At 46.2% G+C, this 25,100-nt stretch overlaps 1 protein-coding gene across 3 annotated transcripts in view; it reads left to right on the top strand.

Moving 5' to 3' along the window:
* The window catches only part of LOC126297785 (regulator of nonsense transcripts 2-like), a 199,061-nt gene that overhangs the window by 43,656 nt on the left and 130,305 nt on the right, over positions 1-25,100 (top strand). For all 3 annotated transcript variants that reach the window (XM_049988981.1, XM_049988982.1, XM_049988980.1), the window contains 3 exons: positions 506-667; positions 19,380-19,610; positions 24,400-24,595. In XM_049988981.1, coding sequence (XP_049844938.1) covers positions 506-667; positions 19,380-19,610; positions 24,400-24,595 — 589 coding nt within the window. The remainder of the gene's footprint in view (positions 1-505; positions 668-19,379; positions 19,611-24,399; positions 24,596-25,100) is intronic.

Raw genomic sequence — 25,100 nt, 5'->3', positions numbered from 1 at the left:
GAAGTTTTATTTAAGAATTATTTTTATAGTGTTAGGCTGGCAGAGATATGTCTTTAAACTGAGCTGCTATTTTAGAGCTTATTTCCATATTTAATGTTTAAATATTATATATTTGTTCTTATTCTTTGCCTCACACTTCTTTACTAGTTTATTTTTATATTAAAACAACATAAATACTCTGCAAGTCACTGCTTAAGAGCACTGTTTGCTGTTATCATTTGAAATAAAATGTAGTTCTAAGTTGTGTAGCTGTGTGGACAATTCAGTTTCCAATACAATAATGCTGATTCATGGTGGCTCAATTCGCTAGATTCATTCCTGCTGAACCAAAGGAAGAAAGAAAGCTTTTGATGATTCCATCTGAATAAAAATATTCTTAACTGCCATTGTGTTAACTGCCATTGTGTTATAGTTTGTTCAATGTTAACAGAAAAATGTCCTTACTTTAAGTATACACATCCTGATTTTTTTAATGCTATTTGATTGATTGTTTGCACTGTTTCAGAGAAATTTGTTAACTTACGTCCAGCAAACACATCTTCGTGTTCTTGTAAAAAATGAGCTGAGAAAAATCAATTACAATCTTACAAATTGTAGACCAGATGAGACATTTTTCTCGAAATTAGATTCGAGCCTAAAAAAAAATACAGCCTTTGTAAGAAAACTGGTGAGTTTATCTTCTTGTAGTAAATAAATACAATATAAGGTGAGTTTGTAAACTTGCCACCTTTCTGTTTTCAGAAATTATGTGTGGGTTTTTAAAAATGTGTGTTCTGCCAAACACAAGGTTTTTCCTAGTTTTAATCTTTACCCAATTATTTTCAATGTGCATAAAACAGTGAATAAGTGACAGTGACATAAATTCTTGATGAATGTGGCAAAAAATTTTTCCTAAATCTCATTTTTGTATTAAAACGTGTGATACCAGATGAGACTGAAGTGAAAAGGTGTGAACAAATTGTATATAATTACATCTCACAAAGAAACACACTAAATTCAATATCATGGACAACATAATTGTAGAACATCCACTGATTTTACTCTCTGGAAAAGTATTACACTTGGAACAAGGAAACACCTTCTTCAAACTATTTCACAGGTGACATGCTGTCTAGCCATAAAATACATAAAACAACCTCTACAAGCACATCTTTATTTAAAGTTAATTCAGTTTCAGGTGAACAATTACAACAAAATAAAAATTCACAGTTCATAGTTTTAGCCTCAAAATAGAAAAAAAAATGTATAATATTTTATGGAAATGAATTGAGACTAAGAAAACAAAGAAGTGTGAAAAATGTTTGGGGAAAGAATTAAAAAAAAAAAAAAAAACCAGAAGGAATGTTGGATTTTGCAGAAGGCATAATTTTAAAAACCCACAGTTAAAATGTGTTTGATTCCTGACAAACAGGAACATTGACTCTTATGATCAACAGGAATATAATTGGAGCATGTATAGTCATTTACAGAGTCAAGGGAATGTAATGGACACACAAAGTACTGGGGAAAGAGTCAGACAAATCATTTTAAATTTCTTGCACAACTGTAAAAGCTTTCTCTTATGAGTACCAAGTTTTCCATTGTATATTTCTCAGTATTTTAAATATTTCTTTTATTATTAATATGCAGGATTTGTTAATGAGGGTACTTATAAGGTATCATTAGGTTACAAATCATCTCTCCTGTGCAAAATGCTGTGTTGAAAATCTTGAATAGTTCTGAGATAACGAATTATCATTCACTAGGTGAAAATTCCTTCAGGGATGAACTGGAGGTGAAATTTGTGTAATTAGTTAGTTCTTTTGTTTCTTTATTACTGTTTTATATTAATAGTCTTTGAAAGTAGCATTACACGTATGTGCTGTGTTTGTGTTTGTGTGTGTGTGTGTGTGTGTGTGTGTGTGTGTGTGTGAGAGAGAGAGAGAGAGAGAGAGAGAGAGAGAGAGAGAGAGAGGGGGGGGGGGGGGGGGAGGGTAACAAATTGGGTGTGTACACAAATTTACTGTTAGTAAGGAGATGTGTGATACTTTTTCTGTGTACACCAATTTACTGTTAGTAAGGAGATGTATGATACTTTTTCTGTGTAATTCTACTATTATAGCCCCCTGTAGGTTCGGGGGTAAGAATAGGCCCACGGTATTCCTGCCTGTCGTAAGAGGCGACTAAAAGGAGTCTCAAACGTTTTGGCCTTGTGAGATGGTCCCCTAACGGGTTTGACCTCCATCCTTCTAAATTTTCCGAAGATCGAGCCGATTGGGGAAGGGCGCCTTACAAGGAGCGATGTGTCCATCATGCATTACCATCTCTAGCCAGGTTTGTCGTCATCGTTTAGCAGTCCCGCTCACCTACCATCTCTTGGGCGTGGATTTGTTCTTGGGTGCAGTTTATTGCAGTCTGCTATGCTGTGTCGCTTTATGCGCCAATGACGATATTGGACTACATCACCTGAAATCCAGCACGGTAGCCAGTCCGTTGTGGTGGGGCCGCCATGTACCCTGTTGGTTGTAGCCCCCTGACTACACAGGGATCGCTCTGCTGATGCCAGCGCCGTTAACTCCCCACGTATGCCAAGGAGTAGATGCCTATCTCCTTGGGGCATTGGGACTCCCGGCAATGGCCATCCTGCCAGGTGGTCGTTGCTGAGGCTGGGTGGCGCCCGTGGGGAGGGCCCTTGGTCGGAGTAGGTGGCATCAGGGTGGATGACCCGCAATGAAGCGTGGTACATCATCTCTTGCTGGCGGCCAGCCGCCAGCAGTCTCTAAGCGTTCCAGGGCTCAATACAACGCAACTACATATGACCCCAAATTGTTCCCCTCCCTGGCTACACCATGGGAGGAACGAAAGACTAAGGATGCCAGCGAAACATACTCGCCCCGCTACCTGGTGTGTACGAGAGCTGATGGTGAATCCTTTACATCCATGAAGCCTCAGTTCTTCGTCGAGCACTTAGAGGACAAGTTCGGGGAGGTGGAGGGCTTGTCCAAAATGCGCTCGGGCTCGGTTTTGATCAAATCGGCGTCTTCCGCCCAGTCCCGCCGGTTACTCGATTGTAACAAGCTGGGGGATGTTCCGGTTACAATCACGCCCCATAAGAGTCTTAATATGGTCCAGAGCATAATATTCCATCGGGACCTTCTATTGCAGTCCGATGTCGAGCTTCACGCCAATTTAGAGCGGCGAGGTGTTCACTTCGTCCGGCGCGTACATCGTGGTCCAAGGGATAAGCAGGTTGCCACCGTTGCCTTCATCTTGGCATGCGAGGGTGATACTTTACCTGAGAAGGTCAAGGCGATGGTCTATCGTTGTGACGTCAAGCCATATATCCCTCCCCCGATGCGGTGCTTTAAGTGCTGGAAGTTCGGGCATATGTATTCCCGCTGTACTTCCAGCCTCACATGTCGAGATTGTGGACGCCCATCACATCCCAATACTCCATGTGCTCCGCCTCCCATCTGTGTAAACTGCGGAGAGCACCACTCGCCTTGCTCGCCGGACTGCAGGATCTTCCACAAAGAGCGCAAAATCATGGAGTATAAGACCCTGGACCGCCTGACATACACTGAGGCCAGGAAGAAGTTCGAACGCCTCCATCCTGTTCGAATGACTGCCTCTTACGCCGCGGCTACTACTGTTATGGCCCCATTAGCTCTCCCCCAGACTGCCACCTCTCAGAGCCGGAATGCTACACCTGCCCCCTTGATGGTGGGGGGCACTTCACTCCCTGCTGCTCCTGCACTACCTCCCCCCAGGGGGCTCGCGGTCCTTTCGTGAGTACGTGCGTGGCGAGCACGGGGCCCCGAGCTATTGCAGCCTTCCTTCCTTTTCCGGGCTGCATTTCCTTTCCCTTCCCCTCCTTTCCTGTCCTTCATCCTTCCCTCCGACCTCTCCTCTCCCTCTCTTGGTGTCCTTCCTTATGTTGGCCCTGCTATTCTCCTGGTTCTCTTGACCTTGCAATTCGGCCTTGTTCTGTAATTCCTTCATCCTTTTGGTATTCTCTGGTCCCCTCTGGGGTTTGACCTCCATCACTAAATTTTCTTCCGTAGTGTGAGCCATTTGGGGAAGAGCACCTTACCTAGTGTCTCCGGCGTGTGCCATCATCATTGATTCCATCGTTTCCTTTACGTCGTTGTTTGACGCTAGGGTCCATAGCCAGCACGGTAGCCAGCCCGTGTGGTGGGGTCGCTATGTACCCTTTTGGTTGAGCCCCCTGAAAACACAGGGATCACACGTCTGATACCTGAGCTGTGACCTCCTCATGTAAGCCTAGGAGTGGTTGCTTGTCGTCCTGGAGCATCGGAACTCCCAGCAATGGCCGCCGTGCCAGACGGCCCTTGCTGTGGCTGGGTGGCGCCCATGAGGAGAGCCCCTGATCGGAGTGGGTGGTATCAGGGCGGACACTATGCTCATGAAACGCATAAGAGTCCACAACTCTGGCCGTTCTCCGGCCGTCTCTTTGACTGGAAAAGATTCTTCACGTGCTGCTTCCTCTGCCCCTTCCGTGGCTACCCCCTGGGAGGAGGGCCAGGCTCGTCGGCTGGGAGCGAAACCTTTCCCTCGCTATCTGGTTTGCGCCAGAACTGATGGGGATACTTTTACTCATACGAAACCTATGTTTTTTGTTGAACACATCGAAGACAAGTTTGGCGAGGTGGACTCTATCAGCAAGATGCGGTCTGGGTCGCTGTTGATTAAAACCGCTTCAGCTACCCAGTCTGCAGCTCTCCGTGCCTCTACCCATCTTGGTACGATTCCTGTGTCAATTACCCCACACCAGTCCTTGAACATGGTGCAAGGTGTAATTTTCCATAGAGACCTCCTCCTTCAATCTGATGAGGAACTTCGGGACAATCTAAGCCGGCGGGGGGTTCACTTTGTTCGGCGGGTTCAGAGGGGTCCGAAGGACAACCGCGTTGACACAGGTGCCTTTATCTTGGCCTTTGAAGGGGACACCCTCCCTGAGAAGGTCAAGATTATGGTCTATCGATGTGACGTGAAGCCATACATCCCACCACCTATGCGATGTTTCAAGTGTTTGCGTTTTGGCCACATGTCTTCGCGCTGTTCGCAGGTCCCCCTCTGTGGTGACTGTGGACATCCGTTCCATGAGGGAAGTTCCTGTGTTTCCCCTCCTGTGTGCGTAAATTGTCGTGGAAATCATTCTTCACGGTCACTGGATTGCCCAGTGTATCAGAAAGAGAAAAAGATACAGGAGTATAAGACTCTTGATCGTCTCACCTATACCGAGGCCCGTAAAAAGTATACACGCCTTCATCCAGTGACCCTGACAACTAGTTATGCTTCAGCAGTATCTTCACCCCCTCCTCATCATTCCTTACCCCAGTCCCGAACCCCTTTCCTCCCCCCTCCCCCTGCGGTTCCCACACCATCCCCCCCGGGCACCGCTTCCTCTCCCCGGCTGGAGAAGTGTCCTGCTCCTTCGGCGTCTGCCGGTCATGGGCGCCCCTCGCGGGATCCCCCTTCCCGGCACCTTCCAGGCCAAAGGTCTGCTGCCACGCGGCCACCACGAGAACCACGGTCTGCGGGCCCTCAGATCGCCCGCTCTCTTTCTGTTCCCGATCTTGCTGTGGCTGGCTCCATTTTGTTGCACAGCCCTCCACGATCCCAAACAGAAAGAAAGAAGAAGCACAAGTCCCGGGACAAGGAGTCTCTGGTATCGCCAGAGGTCTCGTCCCCATCTTCACAACCTAACTCTGACCTGTTATTCATGGATGTCGCCCCCTCCTTGTCGGTGACGGGTGGTGACCCACCGGCATGACTGACATTAGCCTGTTCACCCCCCAATTGACTCATTGTTCTTTGGCTATCCAATGGAACTGTAATGGCTATTACCGTCACCTACCGGAGTTGCAATCCCTTCTTTCGTTTTACTCTGCGGCTTGTGTGGTTCTACAAGAAACTCATTTTACTGGTGGTCACTCACCAACCCTCCGTGGCTTCCGTGCTTTCTGTCGAAATCGGGTCGGCCCCCTACGGGCGTCTGGCGGAGTTTGCACGTTGGTCCGAACGGACATTGCCAGCACGTGGATTCCTCTCCAAACTACATTGGAAGCAGTTGCTGTTAGGATCCACCTGGACTCTGGAGTCACAATTTGCAATCTGTATCTCCCTCCTGACAGAACTCCTACACCTGCCTCCTTAAGTGCCCTCCTTCAGCAACTTCCTCCTCCCTTCCTTATACTTGGCGATTTTAATGCACATCATCCCTTGTGGGGCAGTGCATTTCCATCTAGTCGGGGTCATCTCATTGACCAGTTTATTACCGACCACGACTTGTGCCTTCTTAACGATGGCTCACCTACCCATTTCAGTGCCGGTCATGGTAGCTTTTCTGCCATTGATCTTTCTCTCTCTTCACCCTCCCTCCTCCCTTCCCTAAAATGGTCACCGCACGACGACCTTTGCGATAGTGACCACTTCCCGTTGATTCTCTCGCTCCCTTCCCGCTCCCCCATGGACAGATCACCTCGTTGGTCCTTCCAACGTGCCAATTGGCCTCTGTATACTGCACAGGTCGTTTTTTCTCCCTCATTGTCGGATGGTATTGATGATGTCATACGTGACATGTCTGACGCGATTGTTCACGCTGCTAGCCTTGCTATCCCGCGCTCATCTGGACCATTTCGCCGCCGGCAGGTCCCTTGGTGGAGTTCGGACATTGCCGTTGCCATCCGTGATCGCCGTCGAGCTTTGCAACACCTTAAGAGGCATCCATCCGTTGCCAATCTTATTACCTTTAAACGCCTTCGCGCAAAAGCCCGTTACTTAATCAAACGGAGCAAACGGATGTGTTGGGAACGCTTTGTTTCTTCCCTCGGTTCTGCTGTCCCTCTGTCGCGGGTATGGGCTACACTTCGCTCTCTCCAAGGTTGCCATCGGCAGTCTACCCTCCCGGGTCTTCACCTCCCGGATGGCCTTTGCACGGACCCGTTGATTCTCGCGGAACACCTTGCGACCCATTTTGCAACAGCGTCGGCATCAGCCTCCTATCCGGCTGCTTTCCTTCCCCAGAAACGGCGGGCCGAAGCTTCCGCCTTATGTTTTACCCCCAGCCAGTCAGAATCATACAACGACGCTTTTACTGAATGGGAACTTCTTTCCGCACTCTCCTCTTCTCATGATACGGCCCCTGGCCCAGACTCCATTCATAACCAACTGCTTCAACATCTCAGTGCTCCACAACAGCGACATCTTCTCCGGGTATTTAACCGTATTTGGCTCCAGGGTGACTTCCCTTCTCAATGGAGGGATAGCATCGTGGTTCCCGTCATTAAGCCCGGTAAGAACCCCCTGTTCGTCGACAGCTATCGGCCAATTAGTCTGACGAACGTTGTTTGTAAGTTACTTGAACGGATGGTAGCCCGTCGGCTCACTTGGGTCCTCGAATCTCGGCGTCTGTTGTCCCCTTACCAGTGTGGCTTCCGAGAGGGACGGTCTCCGATCGACCATTTACTTCGCTTGGAATCCGCAGTTCGGCAGGCCTTTTCCCAGCGCCGCCATTTGGTTGCTGTATTTTTCGACCTTCGCAAGGCCTATGATACGGCTTGGCGCCATCATATCCTACTTACACTTCATGAGTGGGGTCTTCGGGGCCCACTCCCGATTTTTATCCGCCAGTTCTTGTTTCATCGTTCGTTTAGGGTTAGGGTTGGTACAGTTTTAAGTTCTCCGCGAACCCAGGAGAATGGCATCCCTCAGGGTTCCGTATTGAGTGTACTTCTGTTCCTCATTGCTATAGATGGACTTGTGGCCTCCGTCGGTCCTTTGGTCGCTCCTGCTCTGTATGTGGATGATTTCTGCATTTGGGTTAGTTCCTCTTCGATGGCCGCTGCAGAGCGTCAGCTCCAGGGTGCTATACGGCGTGCCTCTGCATGGACCATCTCACACGGATTTCAGTTTTCTCCTTTAAAATCGCGAGTGGTCCACTTTTGTCGCCGTGTGACAGTCCACCCCGATCCAGAGCTCTATCTCAATGCACAACGTTTACCTGTGGTCCCACAGTTTCGTTTCCTTGGCCTTCTTTTTGACAACAAGCTCACTTGGCTGCCTCATATCAGACGCCTGAAGATAGGATGTTTCCGTAAACTAAACGTCCTTCGCTTCCTTGCCCACACCTCTTGGGGTGCTGACCGTTCCACTCTCCTCCACCTTTATCGGGCCTTAGTGTTGTCTCGCTTGGACTATGGTTGCCAAGTTTACGGTTCAGCTGCCCCTTCTACATTGCGCCTCTTGGATCCGGTCCACCATCGTGGTATCCGTTTGGCCATCGGTGCCTTCCCGACTAGCCCTGTAGATAGTCTCCTGGTTGAGGCTGGGATCCCCCCCCTTTCCGTTCGGCGCTCCCAGCTTCTGGTTTCGTATGCAATCGCTGTCCGTTCCTCTCCCACTCATCCTTCCTATTCTATCCTGTTCCCTGCCCAAGGAAGTCGCCCACCTGACTCCCGCCCTCGGGCGGGTTTACCGGTTGGGCTCCGCCTAGCGTCTCTTCGCCGTGATTTTCAGCTTCCTTCCTTTTCCTGTATCCCACGTTCCCTCCCCAACACACCTCCTTGGTTAGTTCCTCGGCCCCGAGTTCGGATGGATCTCTGCCGAGGTCCGAAAGATTCCGTTCCCCCGATGGTGTTCCGTTGTTTTTTCCGCCGCATTTTATCTGAGTTTCGGGATGCTGTTGTTTTTTACACTGATGGCTCTAAATCTGCTGATCGTGTGGGCTATGCCTTCACCTCCTCTGTAGGCATGGAAAATCATCTCCTGCCAAATGCATGTGGGGTGTTCACTGCGGAATTGATGGCGGTCTCCCGGGCCCTGGCCTTTATTAAACAGTCCAAGCTCAATCGCGTTTTGTTATGTACAGACTCAATGAGTGGCCTTCAGGCACTTGACCGGTGTTTCTCCCGTCACCCCTTGGTCTCCTCCATCCATGACCATCTCGCTGATCTCCACCGTGCTGCTTGTTCTGTTAGCTTCCTTTGGGTCCCTGGCCATGTGGGCATCCGAGGAAATGAGCTTGCTGATCGTTTGGCTGGGGGAGCAGTCACTTACCCCCCTTTCCCTGTCACCCCTCCTGTGACGGATTTACGGCTTCATCTCAAATCCCACTTTGCGCAATCATGGGCCACATCCTGGGAGGCTACCTCCTTGTCTAATAAACTTCGTGCGATTAAGGTGACACCTGTCCCATGGCGTTCTTCCTTACGCCTCTCGCGAAAGGACTCAACCACCCTCTGTCGTCTTCGCATCGGCCATACCAGGCTGACCCATGGTTTTCTTTTGCGTGGTGAGCCACCCCCACTTTGTGGTTGTGGAGCTTTCCAGTCAGTGGCCCACATTTTGGTGGAATGCCCCCTTCTTTTAGCTCTGCGTACTAAGTACAGACTTCCCTGCACTTTACCCTTAATATTAGCAGACGATTCCCGGATGGTTGAACTGGTTCTCAGTTTCCTCCGTGAAAGTGGTTTTTATTCTCAGTTTTAAGGATTTTCATCTCCCTCTGGAGTAGGGGCAGGGCGGTGAGGGTTGGGATGTCTCCCACTGTAGGCTGTGCTTGGAGATTCCTGTCTCCCCTCCCTGGCCATGTTCCTTCTTTTTTCCCTTTTACTGTTTTTATCGCCTTTTAGGTTTGTTTAATCCCTTTTACAATCCGCCCTTGTACACTCTGGCGGTTGAACGCTTTTAAATAGCATGTGGTCTTGCTTGTACTGCTTCACAGGTGGGATATTTCCTCTCTTGAGTTTGCCCATTTACTGACTTCCCTCCTTGTGTTTTTATCATTGACTACACAACCGCACTTTTTTTTTAGCCTTTTACCTTTTACCTTTATCGTTTTTGACTCTTCTGAGCTGTCCCTCTGTCGGAACTGACCGTCTTTGTAACAAGGGACTGATGACCTTGCTGTTTGGTCCCTTCAACCCCAATCAACCAACCAACCAACCATCCTGCACTACCTGCCTCAGGAGCAGCAACCCCCCAACCATCGGGGACATCAGTCCCCACTTCTAAGCTGGGGAAGCCTCAAACTTCCCCGGCTCGAATAGCACGGAAAGGGTCCCTTGGGTCCCTTCCTTCCCAGGTTTCCGCCTCTGGGAAGGGCGACGTCAGCCAATGGAAGAAAAGCTGACCAGCGGCTGGTCGCAGGGCTTCCCGCTCCTCCTCCGTCCCGGAGACTGACTCGCTGGAGCCCTCCCAGCCAATGAAACCCAAGGACCAGAGAGACAAGACGAAGAAGAAGACCTCTAAGGCCAAGGAACACGCGGTGGCATCCACCCCCACTGCTCCCTACAGGCCCTGCGTCCGAGGATAAGGTGGAGATCCGGGCGTCCGCTGAGGACCTGGATCTCGCCGGACCCTCGGACACCATGGAAGCAGATTGTACTGGTCCTCCATCGGTGGCAGCAGGTGACCCAGTGGCGTGATCTGCCTCCTCGGTCCCTTCACGCCTTTTTCGGACATGGACAAAGCGATACTCCAGTGGAACTGCAGCACTTTTTTCCACCACCTTGCTGAGCTTCGCCAACTCATCAGCAGTCACCCTTTCCTCTGCATTGCCCTACAGGAAACGTGGTTTCCGGCAATGCGGACCCCTGCCCTACGTGGGTATCGGGGTTATTACAAGAACCGGGCAGCTTATGAGAGGGTATCTGGTGGAGTCTGCGTCTACATCCTTAACTCTGTCTACAGCGAATGTGTACCTCTTCACACACCTTTAGAGGCTGTCGCTGTAAGGATGTGGACGCCTCAGCCTATTACTGTCTGCAGTTTGTATCTTCCGCCAGATGGTGATGTCTCGCGTCATGTGTTGGCTGCATTGATAGCACAACTGCCTCCTCCTTTTGTGTTACTGGGCGACCTTAACGGCCATAACCCCCTGTGGGGTAGCGCCGCGATTACTGCCCGGGGTAGAGATGTCGAGACTCTTCTCTCGCAGCTTGACCTCTGCCTCTTAAACACGGGCGAGCCGACACATTTCAACGTAGTCCATGGCACATTTTCGGCCATCGACCTTTCTATCTGCAGCCCCGGACTTTCACCATCCATCCACTGGAGTGTCCATGACGACTTATGTGGTAGTGACCATTTCCCCATCTTTCTGTCACTACCACAGCGTCACTCTTCTGAACGCCCCTCCAGATGGGCTCTGAATAAGGCTGATTGGGGCTTGTTCTCCTCTCTCGCCACTATCGCACCTCCTTCCCATGACACCATTGATGCGGTGGTTCAGTCGGTCACCACCGGCATCGTTTCTGCGGCGGCATCTGCGATTCCCTGTTCATCCGGGTCCCCTCGGCGGAGGACTGTGCCTTGGTGGGCGCCCGAGATCGCAGAGGCGATTAGAGATCGCCGGCGGGCTCTTCAACGCCATAAGCGGCACTCGTCCTTGGAGAACCTCATCGTTTTTAAACAGCTCCGTGCCCGTGCCCGACACCTTATTCGCCAACGGAAGCAGGAGTGCTGGGAACGGTATGTTTACACCATTGGCGTCCGTACCTCTGCATCGCAGGTTTGGGCTAAGATTAGGCGACTCCATGGCTATCGGCCACCTGTCTCTGTCCCTGGGCTTTCGCTGAATGGAGTGGTGTGTCCTGACTCCGACATGATTGCGGACCGGTTAGCAGCGCATATTGCTCAGTGTTCCGCATCTACGAATTACCCACTGGCCTTCCGCTCCCGGAAAGAGCGGTTGGAAAGTTGGAGGCTTTCCTTTCACACGCGCCACGCAGAGTCGTACAATGCTCCTTTCAGCGACTGGGAATTCCAGAGTGCACTATCTGCTTGCCCTGATACGGCTCCTGGGCCAGACCGCATCCACAGCCAGATGCTGAAACACCTCTCTGTGAATTGCCAGCGACGCCTCCTAGATGTTTTCAACTGCATCTGTGTTGAGGGTGTGTTCCCGTCTCAATGGCGAGAAAGCATCGTCCTCCCCGTGTTGAAACCTGGCAAGAACCCGCTGGAGGTGGACAGCTACCGCCCCATAAGCCTCACCAACGTTCTTTGCAAGTTGCTAGAACGTATGGTGAGCCGGAGATTGAGTTGGCTCCTCGAGTCTCGAGGCCTTCTGGCTCCGTCTCAGGGTGGGTTCCGTAAAGGCCGCTCTGCCGTCGATAATCTGGTCTCCCTAGAGTCTGCCTTCCGTACAGCCTTTGCACGCCGCCAACATCTGGTTGCCGTCTTCTTCGACATGCGGAAGGCGTACGATACGACTTGGCGATATCACATCCTGGCCACACTTCATGGGTCGGGTCTTAGGGGCCCGCTCCTGATTTTTATTCAGAATTTTCTGTCGTATCGTTCCTTCCGCGTGCAAGTTGCTGCGTCCCATAGTTCCTCCCGGGTCCAGGAGAAACGGGGTCCCACAGGGATCTGTCCTCAGTGTCTCCCTTTTTTTAATTGCGATCAATGGGCTCGCTGAGGCGGTGGGTTCGTCCGTCGCAGCTTCGTTGTATGCAGACGACTTCTGCCTCTACTACAGCTCTGCTGGCATTGCAGTTGCTGAGCACCAGCTGCAGGGCACTATCCGCAAGGCGCAGTCGTGGGCTGTAGCGCACGGCTTCCAGTTTTCGGCCGCTAAGACCTGCGTTATGCATTTCTGCCGGTGTCGCACGGTTCACTCTGAGCCACGGTTCTTGGGACTGGTATTTGATGCCCGGTTGACTTGGCTGCCTCATATTAGGCAGCTTAAACAAACATGCTGGTGGCATTTAAACGCTCTCTGTTGCCCTAGCCACACCGGATGGGGTGCCGATCGGTCCACCCTTCTCCGGCTGTATCAAGCGCTGATCCAGTCCCGCCTTGATTATGGGTGTGTGGCTTATGGTTCGGCATCGCCATCAGCATTGCAATTGCTGGATCCCATCCATCACTGCGGGATCCGACTCGCCACAGGAGCATTTCGGACAAGCCCTGTTGACAGCTTACTTGTGGAGGCTGGTGTTCCTCCATTGCGGATCCGGCGCGACCGACTTCTGGCCGCTTATGCTGCCCACGTTTGTAGTTTGCCAGGGCATCCCAACTACCGTCTCCTGTTCTCGCACTCGATCGTCCATCTTCCAGACAGGCGGCCCCGGTCAGGGTGTACGATCGCGGTTCGCATCCGGGCTCTACTGTGTGGGATTGAGTTTTTTTCCTCTCCCGCCTGTTTTCCGGGCCAATCTCCGTCTGCCCCCTTGGTGTGTGCGCCGACCATGCATTCGGCTGGATTTGGCACAGGGTCCGAAAGACTCGGTCCCTCCTCCGGCCCTCCGCCGCCGCTTTGTTTCTCTTCTTGCCGAGTTTCCCGGATCAGCCGTGGCCTATACCGACGGTTCGATGGTCTCTGGTCGCACTGGTTACGCTCTTACTCTAGAGGATCATTGTGAGCAACGGTCGCTGGCACCCGGGAACAGTGTATACACTGCCGAGTTGGTTGCCATCTATCGCGCCCTAGAGTATATCCGCTCCCGCTCAGGTGAGTCCTTTGTCATCTGTAGTGACTCCCTGAGTGGTTTATGAGCTCTTGACCAGTGCTTTCCTCGTTCCCGTCTGGTGATGGCCATCCACGAGTCGCTCCATGCTCTTGCCCGTTGCGGCTGCTCCGTGGTCTTTGTTTGGACCCCAGGTCATGTCGGCATCCCGGGCAATGAGCGGGTTGACACGCTGGCTAAACAGGCAGTGAGTTCACCGGCTCTGGAACTCGGCCTTATGGAGTGTGATCTCCTGTCACTTTTGCGCCAGAAAGTGCTTGGTGCCTGGGGTGACGAGTGGCGCACCCTGCCCACGCCCAACAAACTTCGGGCGGTGAAGGAGATGACCGGTGTGTGGCGCTCCTCCATGTGGGCCTCTCGGAAGGACTCTGTCGTCCTCTGCCGGCTGCGCGTTGGCCACACGTGGCTGACGCACGGCCATTTGTTGCGCCGGGAGGACCCACCGCTATGTCGCTGCGGGGCAGCTCTGACGGTGGTCCACATTTTGGTGGACTGCCCGCTTTTAACAGGACTCAGGCAGACGTTTGCGCTGCCTGATACCCTCCCTGCCCTTTTATGTGATGACGTTGCTGTGGCGGACCTCGTGTTGAGTTTTATTCGGGCAGGGGATTTTTATCGTATGATTTGAGTGTTTGTCCTTTTATTTCCTGTATTGACTTGGGCCTTTGGCCTGTGGTTTTAAACTGTGGGTTTTAATGTCATTTGGTGGTTGGCTTTTCCTTATTTTCGTGGTCGGCCAACCACCTTCACACTCGGTGTGATTTTAGTTCCGTTTGTCTGGTCTTTGTCTGTCTTTCTTGTATTGTGTCGTCCCTTGTCTCAGTTCTCCGATTTTAACGACTGACAGTTTTTGTTTCGTGTGATTTTATCATGGAACAAGGGACCGATGACCTTAGCAGTCTGGTCCCTTCAATCCCACACCCAACCAACCAACCAACCAATCTACTATTATATAGATTTGTGTTAAAGATTCGGAAAACACTTGGTTCAGATCATAATTATACTAGAAGTCAGTGCTGATAGATTTCGAGTTTTGCTTCAACGAATTCTCAGATGGTATGCAAATGCTCAAGCCTTACAGATTTGACACCCCAGATCATGAATAATATCAAAATTGCCCCCTGAAACAATCTGACTTGAAAGAAGTTCCAACTGTGATGCATAGGAAACGCTGGCTAAGTATCTTGCATTTTGCAAGGGCCTTGTCCACCTGTTTATGGCTCGAGAAGTTGGCCATTCAGTTAATGGGAAGTTTATTTATTAAAAAATAAAGGGGAGTTGATCTGGTAAATAGTTGAATTTGTTCACAAATTTCAAACAGAAATAAAACTCTTGAGTCCCATTGAATTGGAATGATTAGAAATGTGATTTCCTTAGACAAACTTATACACCGAGCAAGATGGCACAGTGGTTAGTGCACTGGTCTCGCATTTGGGAGGATGACAGTTCAAACCTGCGTCCAGCCGTTCAGATTTAGGTTTGCTGTGATTTCCCTAAATTGCTTCAGGATAATCCTGGGATGGTTCCTTTTACAAGGCATGGCCGATTACCTTCCCCATACTTCCCTAATCTGAGCTTGCGCTCCATTCTAATGACCTTGTTGTCAACGGGATGTTAAACACTAATCTCCTCCTCCTCCTCAAACTTATGCACGACTAGTTCAATAAAAAGCCCACCACCAGTCTCCTACTGAAAAATTTGAGTGTCATGCTGACCATAAATAATTTCTGGACACACGATTCTCAATCTCAACAGTGATGTATAATAGTGTAGAGACTGCACAAATACCAATAATGTACATGGACAGGGAAATATTTGAAATAGAAAGATGTTATGAACATTACTGTCGTTCTGTAAATTTATAGTTGATAGCGCCATGTGATAACTGAGACATGAAAGGTTAAGCCACAGGCGGGAAGAGTACGAATGAGGTTTAACTGATTTAGCGAGATGGAGCTGCATGACTCGTAGAAGGTAATGTCTTCATTGCAGTTGACAAAAATATTGTGTCTACTGAGGTCGAAGCAGAGTGTGATTGTGAAGTTATCTGGACACGTTTAACAGGGCTAGGGGAAATAAAGTTAATTGTGGGGTGTTATTACCGGCCACCAGGTTCCACCGTGGCAGTTCTAGAATCATTCAAAGGGAGTCCACATTCTGAATCGCAGAAGTACTCGGATCACGCTGTATTAGTCGGAGGCAACTTCAACCTACCTAGTATAGACTGGGATGTCTATGGATTCATTACAGGTGGTAAAGACAAGCCATTATGTGTATTAGTTTTGAACACATTATCCGAAAACTGTCTTGAGCAGCTAAATCGACAGTCAACGTGTAATGGAAATATTTTAGATCTGGTAGCCACGAACAGACCAGACCTCATCAATGGTGTCATTGTTGAGACAGGGATTAGTGATCATGATATTGTCATTACGACTATGGTTACGAAAGTTAAAAAGTCGGCCAAGAAGGCTAGGAGAGTATTCTTACTAGAAAGATCAGAGAAGCAGTTGTTAGCGTCCCACTTAGTAAATGAATCAGCGTCATTTACTTCCGGTACGATGGATGTGGAAGAATTATGGGCAAATTTTACACACATTGTAAATCATGCATTGGACAAGTACGTGCCGAAAAAATGGGTTACGAACGGAAAACACCCACCGTGGTTTAACAGCGCAATTCGGAGAATGCTCAGGAAGCAAAGGCAGTTGCACTCACGCTTAAAGAAAGATCGGGAGAATGAGGACAGGCAAAAGTTAGTAGAGATTCATGCTGCTGTAAAAAGAGCGACGTGCGAAGCAGTCAATCAATACCACCGTCATACCTTGGCAAAAGATCTTGCTGAAAACCCAAGGAAATTCTGGTCTTACCTAAAATCGGTAAGTGGGTCGAAGGCTTCCATCCAGTCACTCACTGATCAGTCTGGCCTGGCAACGGAAGACAGCAAAACGAAAGCTGAAATTTTAAATGTAGCATTTGAGAAATCTTTCACGCTGGAGGTTTGTACAAACATACCGGCGTTTCAGTCTCGTACAGATTCCCATAAGGAGGACATAGTGATAGACATCCCTGGGGTTGTGAAGCAGCTGAATGGGTTGAAAATAAATAAATCGCCAGGTCCTGATGGGATTCCAATTCGGTTTTACAGAGAGTACACTACTGCATTGGCTCCATACTTAACTTGCATTTATCGCGAATCTCTTGCCCAACGTAAAGTCCCAAGTGACTGGAAAAAAGCGCAAGTGACGCCTGTATTTAAGAAGGGTAGAAGGATGGATCCTCAAAATTACAGACCAATATCCTTAACATTGGTTTGTTGCAGGATTCTCGAATATATTCTCAGTTCGAATATAATGAATTTCCTTGAAAAAGAGAAGTTGCTGTCCATGCATCAGCACAGCTTTAGAAAACTTCGCTCCTGCGAAACGCAACTCGCCCTTTTTTCACATGATATCTTGTGAACCATGGATGAAGGGTATCAGACGGATGCCATATTCCTTGACATCGGGAAAGTGTTTGACTTGGTGCCCCACTACAGACTCCTAACTAAGGTACAAGCATATGGGATTGGTTCCCAAGTATGTGAGTGGCTCGAAGACTTCTTAAGTAATAGAACCCAGTACGTTGTCCTCAATGGTGAGTGCCCCAGGGAAGTGAGGTAGGTCCGCTGTTGTTTTCTATCTACATGAATGATCTTTTGGATAGGATGGATAGCAATGCGCGGCTGTTTGCTGATGATGCTGTGGTGTAGGGGGAGGTGTCGTCGTCGAGTGACTGTAGGAGGATACAAGATGAATTGGACAGGATTTGTGATTGGTGTGAAGAATGGCAGCTAACTCTAAATATAAATAAATGTAAATTAATACAGATGAATAGGAAAAAGAATCCTGTAATGTTGTGGGGAAGGCGGATAGTTGTCTTTGGTTCATTGGTAGAATTTTGGGAAGATCTATTTCATCTGTAAAGGAGACCGCTTATAAAATACTAATATGACCTATTTCAGAGGTGGGCTGCTAAATTTGTTACTGGTAGGTTTGATCATCACGCGAGTGCTACGGAAATGCTTCAGGAACTCGGGTGGGAGTCTCTAGAGGAAAGGAGGCGTTCTGTTCGTGAATCGTTACTGAGGAAATTTAGGGAACCAGCATTTGAGGCTGACTGCAGTACAATTTTACTGCTGCCAACTTAAATTTCGTGGAAAGACCACAAAGATAAGATAAGAGAGATTAGGTCTTATACAGAGGCATATAGGCTGTCATTTTTCCCTTGTTCTGTTTGTGAGTGGAACAGGGAGAAAAGATGCTAGTTGTGGTACGGGGTACCCTTCGCCGCACGCTGTATGATGGATTGCAGAGTACGTATGTAGATGTAGATGTAGACTTCGTGACTGTCAGTGTAGTATATCAGAATACCACTTTAAGTTACTGTCAGAGGTTAAACCTCCCTTGTTTTGGTCTGGTGCATGCCCTGTATGGACTGAAATACATCACCCTACTGTATCTGGAGTGATTGAAGTGGAGAAAGTTGGATAATTGCAGGCGCTGTTGTCTAGAGTGCACTGGCTCTGTGGACTACTCCTTGTCATCTTCAGGGGAAAACTGGCACAAATGAGAAGTCGTGGTCGCACCAGAGATACATCCAGTACTGTCCGTGACTAGGCTTATGGCCTAAGTCCAAAAACTAGCATCAAAATAAAGCAAAACTCCTGGGATCGCCAGAAAAATTCGTCTTGCTTTTCTCTACACCCCGGAACTGCACATTTTGTACAGAAAACAGCTACTTAGCGAAAGGGGTTAACTGATAAGCCAATTGAAACCATGGAAATTTGTTCCCAGGACCCAAATATCTTGAGCTGCATGTCACCACCCATGAAAGCTGTCAAACAATCCCCCCCATGAGAAACCTGCATGTGGCTCACTTCCAGATGGTGGAAGAAAATTCCCTAAGAATCTTCTCAGTGGTTCCCCGCATTGTCCTCATGCACAGGATGAATAGGAAAAAGAATCCTGTAATGTTGTGAGGAAGTCCATAATCACCAAAATATGCAGAATAGCAAGACAACACTCAAGATGAGCAAAGCAGAACCCATGTATAGAAACACTCAGAGTTAGTCATCGTCAAGATGTTGTCATTTCTGGGGCCCAACAAAGTGGTGTAGGAGGCCGTGGTCTATTATGTAACTCCGTAACACCGAGCAGTTACTTGCCCGCTGCCCCTGTTGTGAAGGGCCCAGGTATACTGTTTCTGTATTTTGCAGCTCCGCGCCAAGAGGAGCACTAATATAAATAACATAATTTGATGTGTGCTTAACAAAATAACGATTGATGATCCCTCTCGTTGCACCTGCACCCCAAACACACACATCACAGATCCCCAAATTGTGCAAGATAAAAAGTTGTGCATGATCAATTAGAAATGCAAGATATAAATATGCAAAAATTAAATTAATTAATTGCATGTTAAAAAAAGAAAAATAAACAAATAAATAAAGAATACATGTGGGAACAGGCATGGAACATTCTGCAGTCTCACTGGGTCTCTGTTAAAAGTAGCTAAGAGCACTAAGTTTCATTGTATATTTACCAGTATTTAAAATATGGATGCAAACGAATGTGCTGTTTGTAAGGAGATGTATAATACTACTTCTGTTTAATTTTGCTATTAAATATGTTAATGTTAAGTATTGTGAAACACTCATTTTGGTTCATAAATTTGTGGACACAGATATTTAATCCTAATATAAGTCCTTCACCACCATTCCTATACTCTATCTCGCTTATTTATCTGCCTATGTCTAACATTCTGCATTTATAACTGCCTTCACACTTCCATTTTTTCTGTTTATGTCATTACCAGCAAATATTTGAAAAAGGATAATTTTGTGTGTTATATCTCATTTAGAAAACATTTACTGGAAGCCAGCTTCCATCCCTCCTAAGAGACATGTCGACACTAAATTTGTCAAAGTACGTCAGCGAAGTAGCGGCGGCACTGGTCGATGCGAAGTTGAAAATGGTGGATGTGTGGCCGGCTGTTCAACTGTGTTCGTTAATGCATCAGACGTATGCCGATTTTGGTCCATTTCTCTTGGATAACTGGCAGAAAGTATTGTCTCTTAAAAAGGATGAAAAGGTAAAGTACCTGTGACATACATCCTTATCTTATTGGTTGTTCTATATTTGTGTGTGTGTGTTTGTTTGTTTGTTACTCCTCCATTAGAGATAATGTAATGTTCACATTGCCCAGGCAAGAACAAACAGTGTTCACAAAAAATAATGGATGCTGTAAACTGTCTTCAAAATTTAATGGTAGTTTGATATGCACGGTAGCACTCAGCTTTTAGGTAGCTGGTTCAAATCGTGGTGGTGGAAGAAATTTCCACCACCAGTATTTCATCAGTAAGGAGGGTGCAGGTGACAGATTAAAATTCTCAATTGCCAGACTTTGCAGTGATGCTGAGTATTAAATAACAGACTACACCACTGTGTGTCACATATTGAGGTTGTGCAGTGATGACAGTGATCTCTTCACTGGGTGAGAACATTTAGCTTGGTGGCCCCCTCATTGCTATTGGAGAGCAGTAGGCTGTGGGCCAGCATAAATATGACACCACACTACACAGACCGACTCATTCAACAGACACAATTGAGAGACAGTTCTCAGTCTTTGCAAAGGGAAGATGGAAGAGGATGTAGGAAGAAACTCCGTTCCAATTAGGCAGCTGAACCTACTCGTTAGGGTCTCCCAGCCGACATGAGTCCACCTTAATACAAAAAATAGAACTGGTGGCAGAGTAAAAGAAAACAATAATGATCAGAAAAACAAAAGCTCTCCACAGTAAAAAAAAGGAGCTAAGGAGGAGAACTATAAAACAACGAAGTGTTTCAATCTGGAGTACTCTCAAATCCCATACTGTTTTTGTGGCATATCAATCAGCAGGAGAGCCATAGACATCTACCCAGAAAAGTATGGATTTTTCTGGACAGCTACAGTGATGTCAAAGCAAATCTTAGTGTAAAGAATCCTCTGTGACTACAAAGGAAAAAAATTAAAATTGTAAAGTTTTACTGTAACCTGCCATATTAACAAATATTGTAAAGCAGTGCTGACACACAGGAAACAACTTGACAAGAACTCCTATAAATTAGAAACCTTTGAGATACTGGAACCCTATCATATTTATCCAATTATAAGAAGAGGTTTTTTCCCAAATTCATCATTAAAAAAATGGGGTCCTCTTACATTTGAAGATTAAACTATTACTGCTGAGTTCAACATTTTTATGTTGTGTAAAATAAATTAATCTAGGGGTCGTCTTACATTCACAGATGAAGTTTTGCCAATTGACATCACAGGAACATTTATTTTGAAGATTTCTGAAAGGTTGTGTAGTGTCACAAATTTGCTGACACTAGTGTTTGTGCTCTTGACATAGTGCAGTCACAGGCAATGTCTATTCTGACTATCATCCATGTAATAGACTCCTATTTAATATGTTCAGTTTCTTTCACAAGGATTTGTATTTTTTATTCATTTTATTTTATTTTGTGCGCAACAAGAGAGCATCTCGGCGGACTGTTGTTCATCTGCTGCATAATGTAGACTGGCCTCTATTGCCCCTGCCACACAGGCCAAAGATATTGAGAAGACGAGCACCATGAAGCTGCATTGATGAGGTTAGAACAGATTTTAAGCTCCGTGCACTGGTTAGATTTCTGTTCGTTTGAACAATGCATTTTTGTTGGTCTGGTTTGATAGAAGAAGGTTATCAGAAAAATGGTAACACTTGTTAATTAGCTGTATTGAGCAAAATGTAACATCTTTTTACCAAAATATATTATGCAATAGCAAAAAAACTGTTATTGTAGTAGTGGTGAAAATGAGATGGCAGCTAAGTCTTTTTCTGAGTTAGCTGACTTTCCATTTGCAGTCGGAATTCAATTACTTTTTAAATTTTACAAATGCTCAACAATATTATACATTCCTACAGGAAATGGTAAAAGTCTTGATAGGGGCCAATGATGTACTTATGCATATCTCTGTGAGATATAACAGGAATGAAAGAGGGTGTGTCAGCTGCTGCTTCTATACAGCTAATGAGAAAAGCCATGTGCAGATGACATGTTTGGAAGCAAGAAACAAAAGATGATGATGTCACATTCTCACGTCAGTAGGCAACTGAAATCCACTATGTATTTAGAGAGTCAGCTGTGTTTTCATGTACCACTATAACCACAACCTCAGGTATCGCAACATATTTGTAAGAAACAGTGAAATAGTTGTGGCAACCAAGACGATCAAGTTCGTTGCTGCTCGTATATAAGAACCGAGCGAGGTGCGCAGTGGTTAGCACACTGGACTTGCGTTCAGGAGGATGAGGATTCAAACCATTGCCCAGCCATCCTGATTTAGATTTTCCGTGATTTCCCTAAATCGCTTCAGGCAAATGCCAGGATGGTTCCTCTGGTCACCATCCTTCCCTAATCCTTTCACACCTTTCAATTGATTAGGTGAAACTATCATCCCAGATAATGATATCAGATGATGATGATTATTATTATTATTATTATTATTATTAAAAATGTTAGTACCACTTGTGGCTGATTTAGACAGTAAACCAATGAAGGAAGTGAAAATAAAAATTAGTGCAAACTATTTCTTTTCTCCCTGTATTGTCTAAATGTAGATAGTCAATAAAAGGTATAAGTTTAGGATAGGTGTAGTGTTAACTTTTATCATTGAAACGGTTCATAATTTTGATTAGTGAGAATATCTTAAAAAATAAAATTTTCTCTGAGAGCCTCTTCAAAAATAGGGTGTTACTTATATTCAAGGTCATCTTATACTCGGATAAATATGGTGTTTCTGACAGTCAGGTCAGCCTAAATGGGAAAAAGTGTTTATATTAGGCAATTAGGTTCAAACCTTACAAGTTCAGGATGTCAAATTATACGCCTTTCAGCCGTCAAATTTCCAACCTTATTTTATTTGGCAACCAGTTTCAGCATTTTACTATGCTATCTTCAGGCCCCTGACAAACGTGTAGGAAGAATCTACCTCAGTTGTGATCAAAACAGGGACCAGAAATACTGGTACTAGTAGATTTTTGCTAGAGTGATTACTTCAACCATCTCCTGCCTAAATATACTGTAGTAAGATGCTGAAACTGGTCCCAAATAAAATAAGGTTGGAAATTTGACAGCTGAAAGGTGTTCAATTTGACATCCTATATCGAACAGCTGAGTTCTGCAACCATCTCTAAAAAGACTGACATACAGAGACTTGCTGGTTCATTTTCAGAGCTGGAGTAAATGCTTCATCATCTAAGAAATTTCACTTCCTCATTTGACACAGAATAATTCACGCACTGTAAGTCAATAATCCTTCGTAGGACTTGTTAAAAAGCAATTTACATATCTTTTTTAAAACATAGTCCCTCTCCCATCTCCCTTCCCCCTTTTTTTGGTAAATTAACAGAAACTATGGAATTCTTCTTGGAGCAATTGGAGTCCAGTTCTTGCAAGCTCTCAGGGGGTCAAGACTCTTTCGTGAGTATGCGTGTGGTGAGTGTTGGGGCCCAAGCTATTTCAGTATGTACTTGCTATTGCGTGCTGCAATCTCTTGTCTCTGGCTGTCCTTCCTACTCTTCCTTTCTTGGAATATTCTTTTATTCACCATGTTTTGGCTGAAGTAATTTGTTGGTCCCCTTCTGGGTTTGACCATTTTCCAACTTTACTGTAGTGTAGACTGACTGGGGAAGGACACCTTAAACAAAACCAAACTGCGTGCAGTGTTACAGATCATCTGCGCACAGTACCAGTGTTGGGCTTCGAAGACAACGCTTTAGCCAATCGGATATGGTGGTGTCATTATATACCATTTTTGTTGAACCTCCCACCCTCCACACACTTAACATAAGGCTCACACTGCTGATGCCTGAGCTATTCACTTCCTATGCATGCCAAGGAGTAGATGCCCATCATCTTGGAGAATCAGAAATGTCAACTACTGCCTTTGTTAAAATTAAATTTTAAACAGTCTTGATCGCAATCTTGTTAAAATATTTTTTTATTGGAGTGAGTGACTGGTTTCGACTCTATGAAAGTGTCATCATCCGACTCCAGAGCAGTGGATGGACACTGCTAGATGAGTTACGTCAACCCTCGAAGCAGTTACATGAGAAATAAAATGTATTTTGTTTACATTTGCAATAATTAAATTCCATCCTTCTGTCATTCCTAACATGTACAGAATAGCAGGTTTTTCAACTGAATGTTTGTTTAGTAATTGGATCGATACATTTGCGAAACCTGCTAACAGCATAAATCAGGTGCCAAATCCGCTAAGTCAATATTTCACTTAAGACAGTAAGGTGTGAAACATAATCGCAGATTTCAGCCATTAATACTGAGTAAATAATTATTTTTTTAAAAATAATTGAAGTCTTTAACTATAATAGTACGGGTGGGACGATTTTTTTGCGATGACGTGTTTCACTTATCATGCAATTAGTGGCTTTTTCATCTGGGCTACTCAAATACCAACCAAATAGGATATGCTACAAGAGCTGAGAGTGGCTGAAAGAGATGTCATTACTTGTGACTTGATTTTGCAAGATTTCTGTTGTTTACTTTCCCATCCTAAATTAGTTACAGCTTATGTCATATGGTTCTTTTAAAAGGCATGTGGACAATTTCCACCCCCATCATTGTCTCATCTAAGGTGTTGTCTGTTTCCAGACCCTATTATGAATTGGATGTTAAATCATGCTCTTCCTTCTGTCTTCTTTTCGTTTTGAGGTTTTTATTTGTGGTTTTTGTGGTGCGCTATAGATGCTAGTCTGACTTCTGTATAAAATTTTTGTAAAATAAGTGTGGAACATCAGATTTTTTACCCACTGCATTGTCATTTTCTTTTGTAGATAGCAAATCAGGCCAAACTTCGTGTTGACTTGAGGTTCTATGCTGAACTTATTAGTGTTGGCATATTCACACATAAAGAAGGTTTACCATTGTTGGGCAACATTCTAACAGTGTTAACGAATATGGACCGTGAAGAACATCACAACATCAATATAATACTCAGCTTCTGCAGACACTGTGGAGATGATTATGCAGGTGAGTAGCTATAAGTAAACAAATTTTAGTTATCTTTGTTTTGAGTCTGAATATTGTTAGTCAGCCTTTGTTTGATTTTGGACAGTAGAATACTGCTTTGAATCTCTTTATATTGGAGTTGGTTATTTAGGAAGCCATTCAATGCATGCACTAAGAAATGGCATCATCCATTTTCTTTTATATTGTTTGGCACTAATTTGTGCTGCAAACAATGCTGCATGTGAATATGTGCTACTGCGTCATACTTCTGTTTACTCCTGTTTTCTTTTAAAACTGGTTTTGAGGGTACTTTTCTGTTTGAGGCATTACATCAGGGCTTCCCAGCCACTGAACTCCGCAAGCAGAAGGTGAGTGTGGGCCTTTGAGCAGCAGCCACGGTCTGCCCTCCATGGCCACAGAGTAGGGGGTGGGGTGCCGTGTGGAGACATGAGAGAAGTGATGCAGATCCTACAGATTTCTCAGGCTAGTTAATTTTGCAACCAGAAATTTGTAAGTCATAATAAAT

Source organism: Schistocerca gregaria, chromosome X, assembly GCF_023897955.1.
Source record: "Schistocerca gregaria isolate iqSchGreg1 chromosome X, iqSchGreg1.2, whole genome shotgun sequence".
Lineage (NCBI taxonomy): Eukaryota > Metazoa > Arthropoda > Insecta > Orthoptera > Acrididae > Schistocerca > Schistocerca gregaria.
Note: the sequence above shows the minus strand (reverse complement) of the source record. Positions and strands in the feature narration are given on the sequence as shown.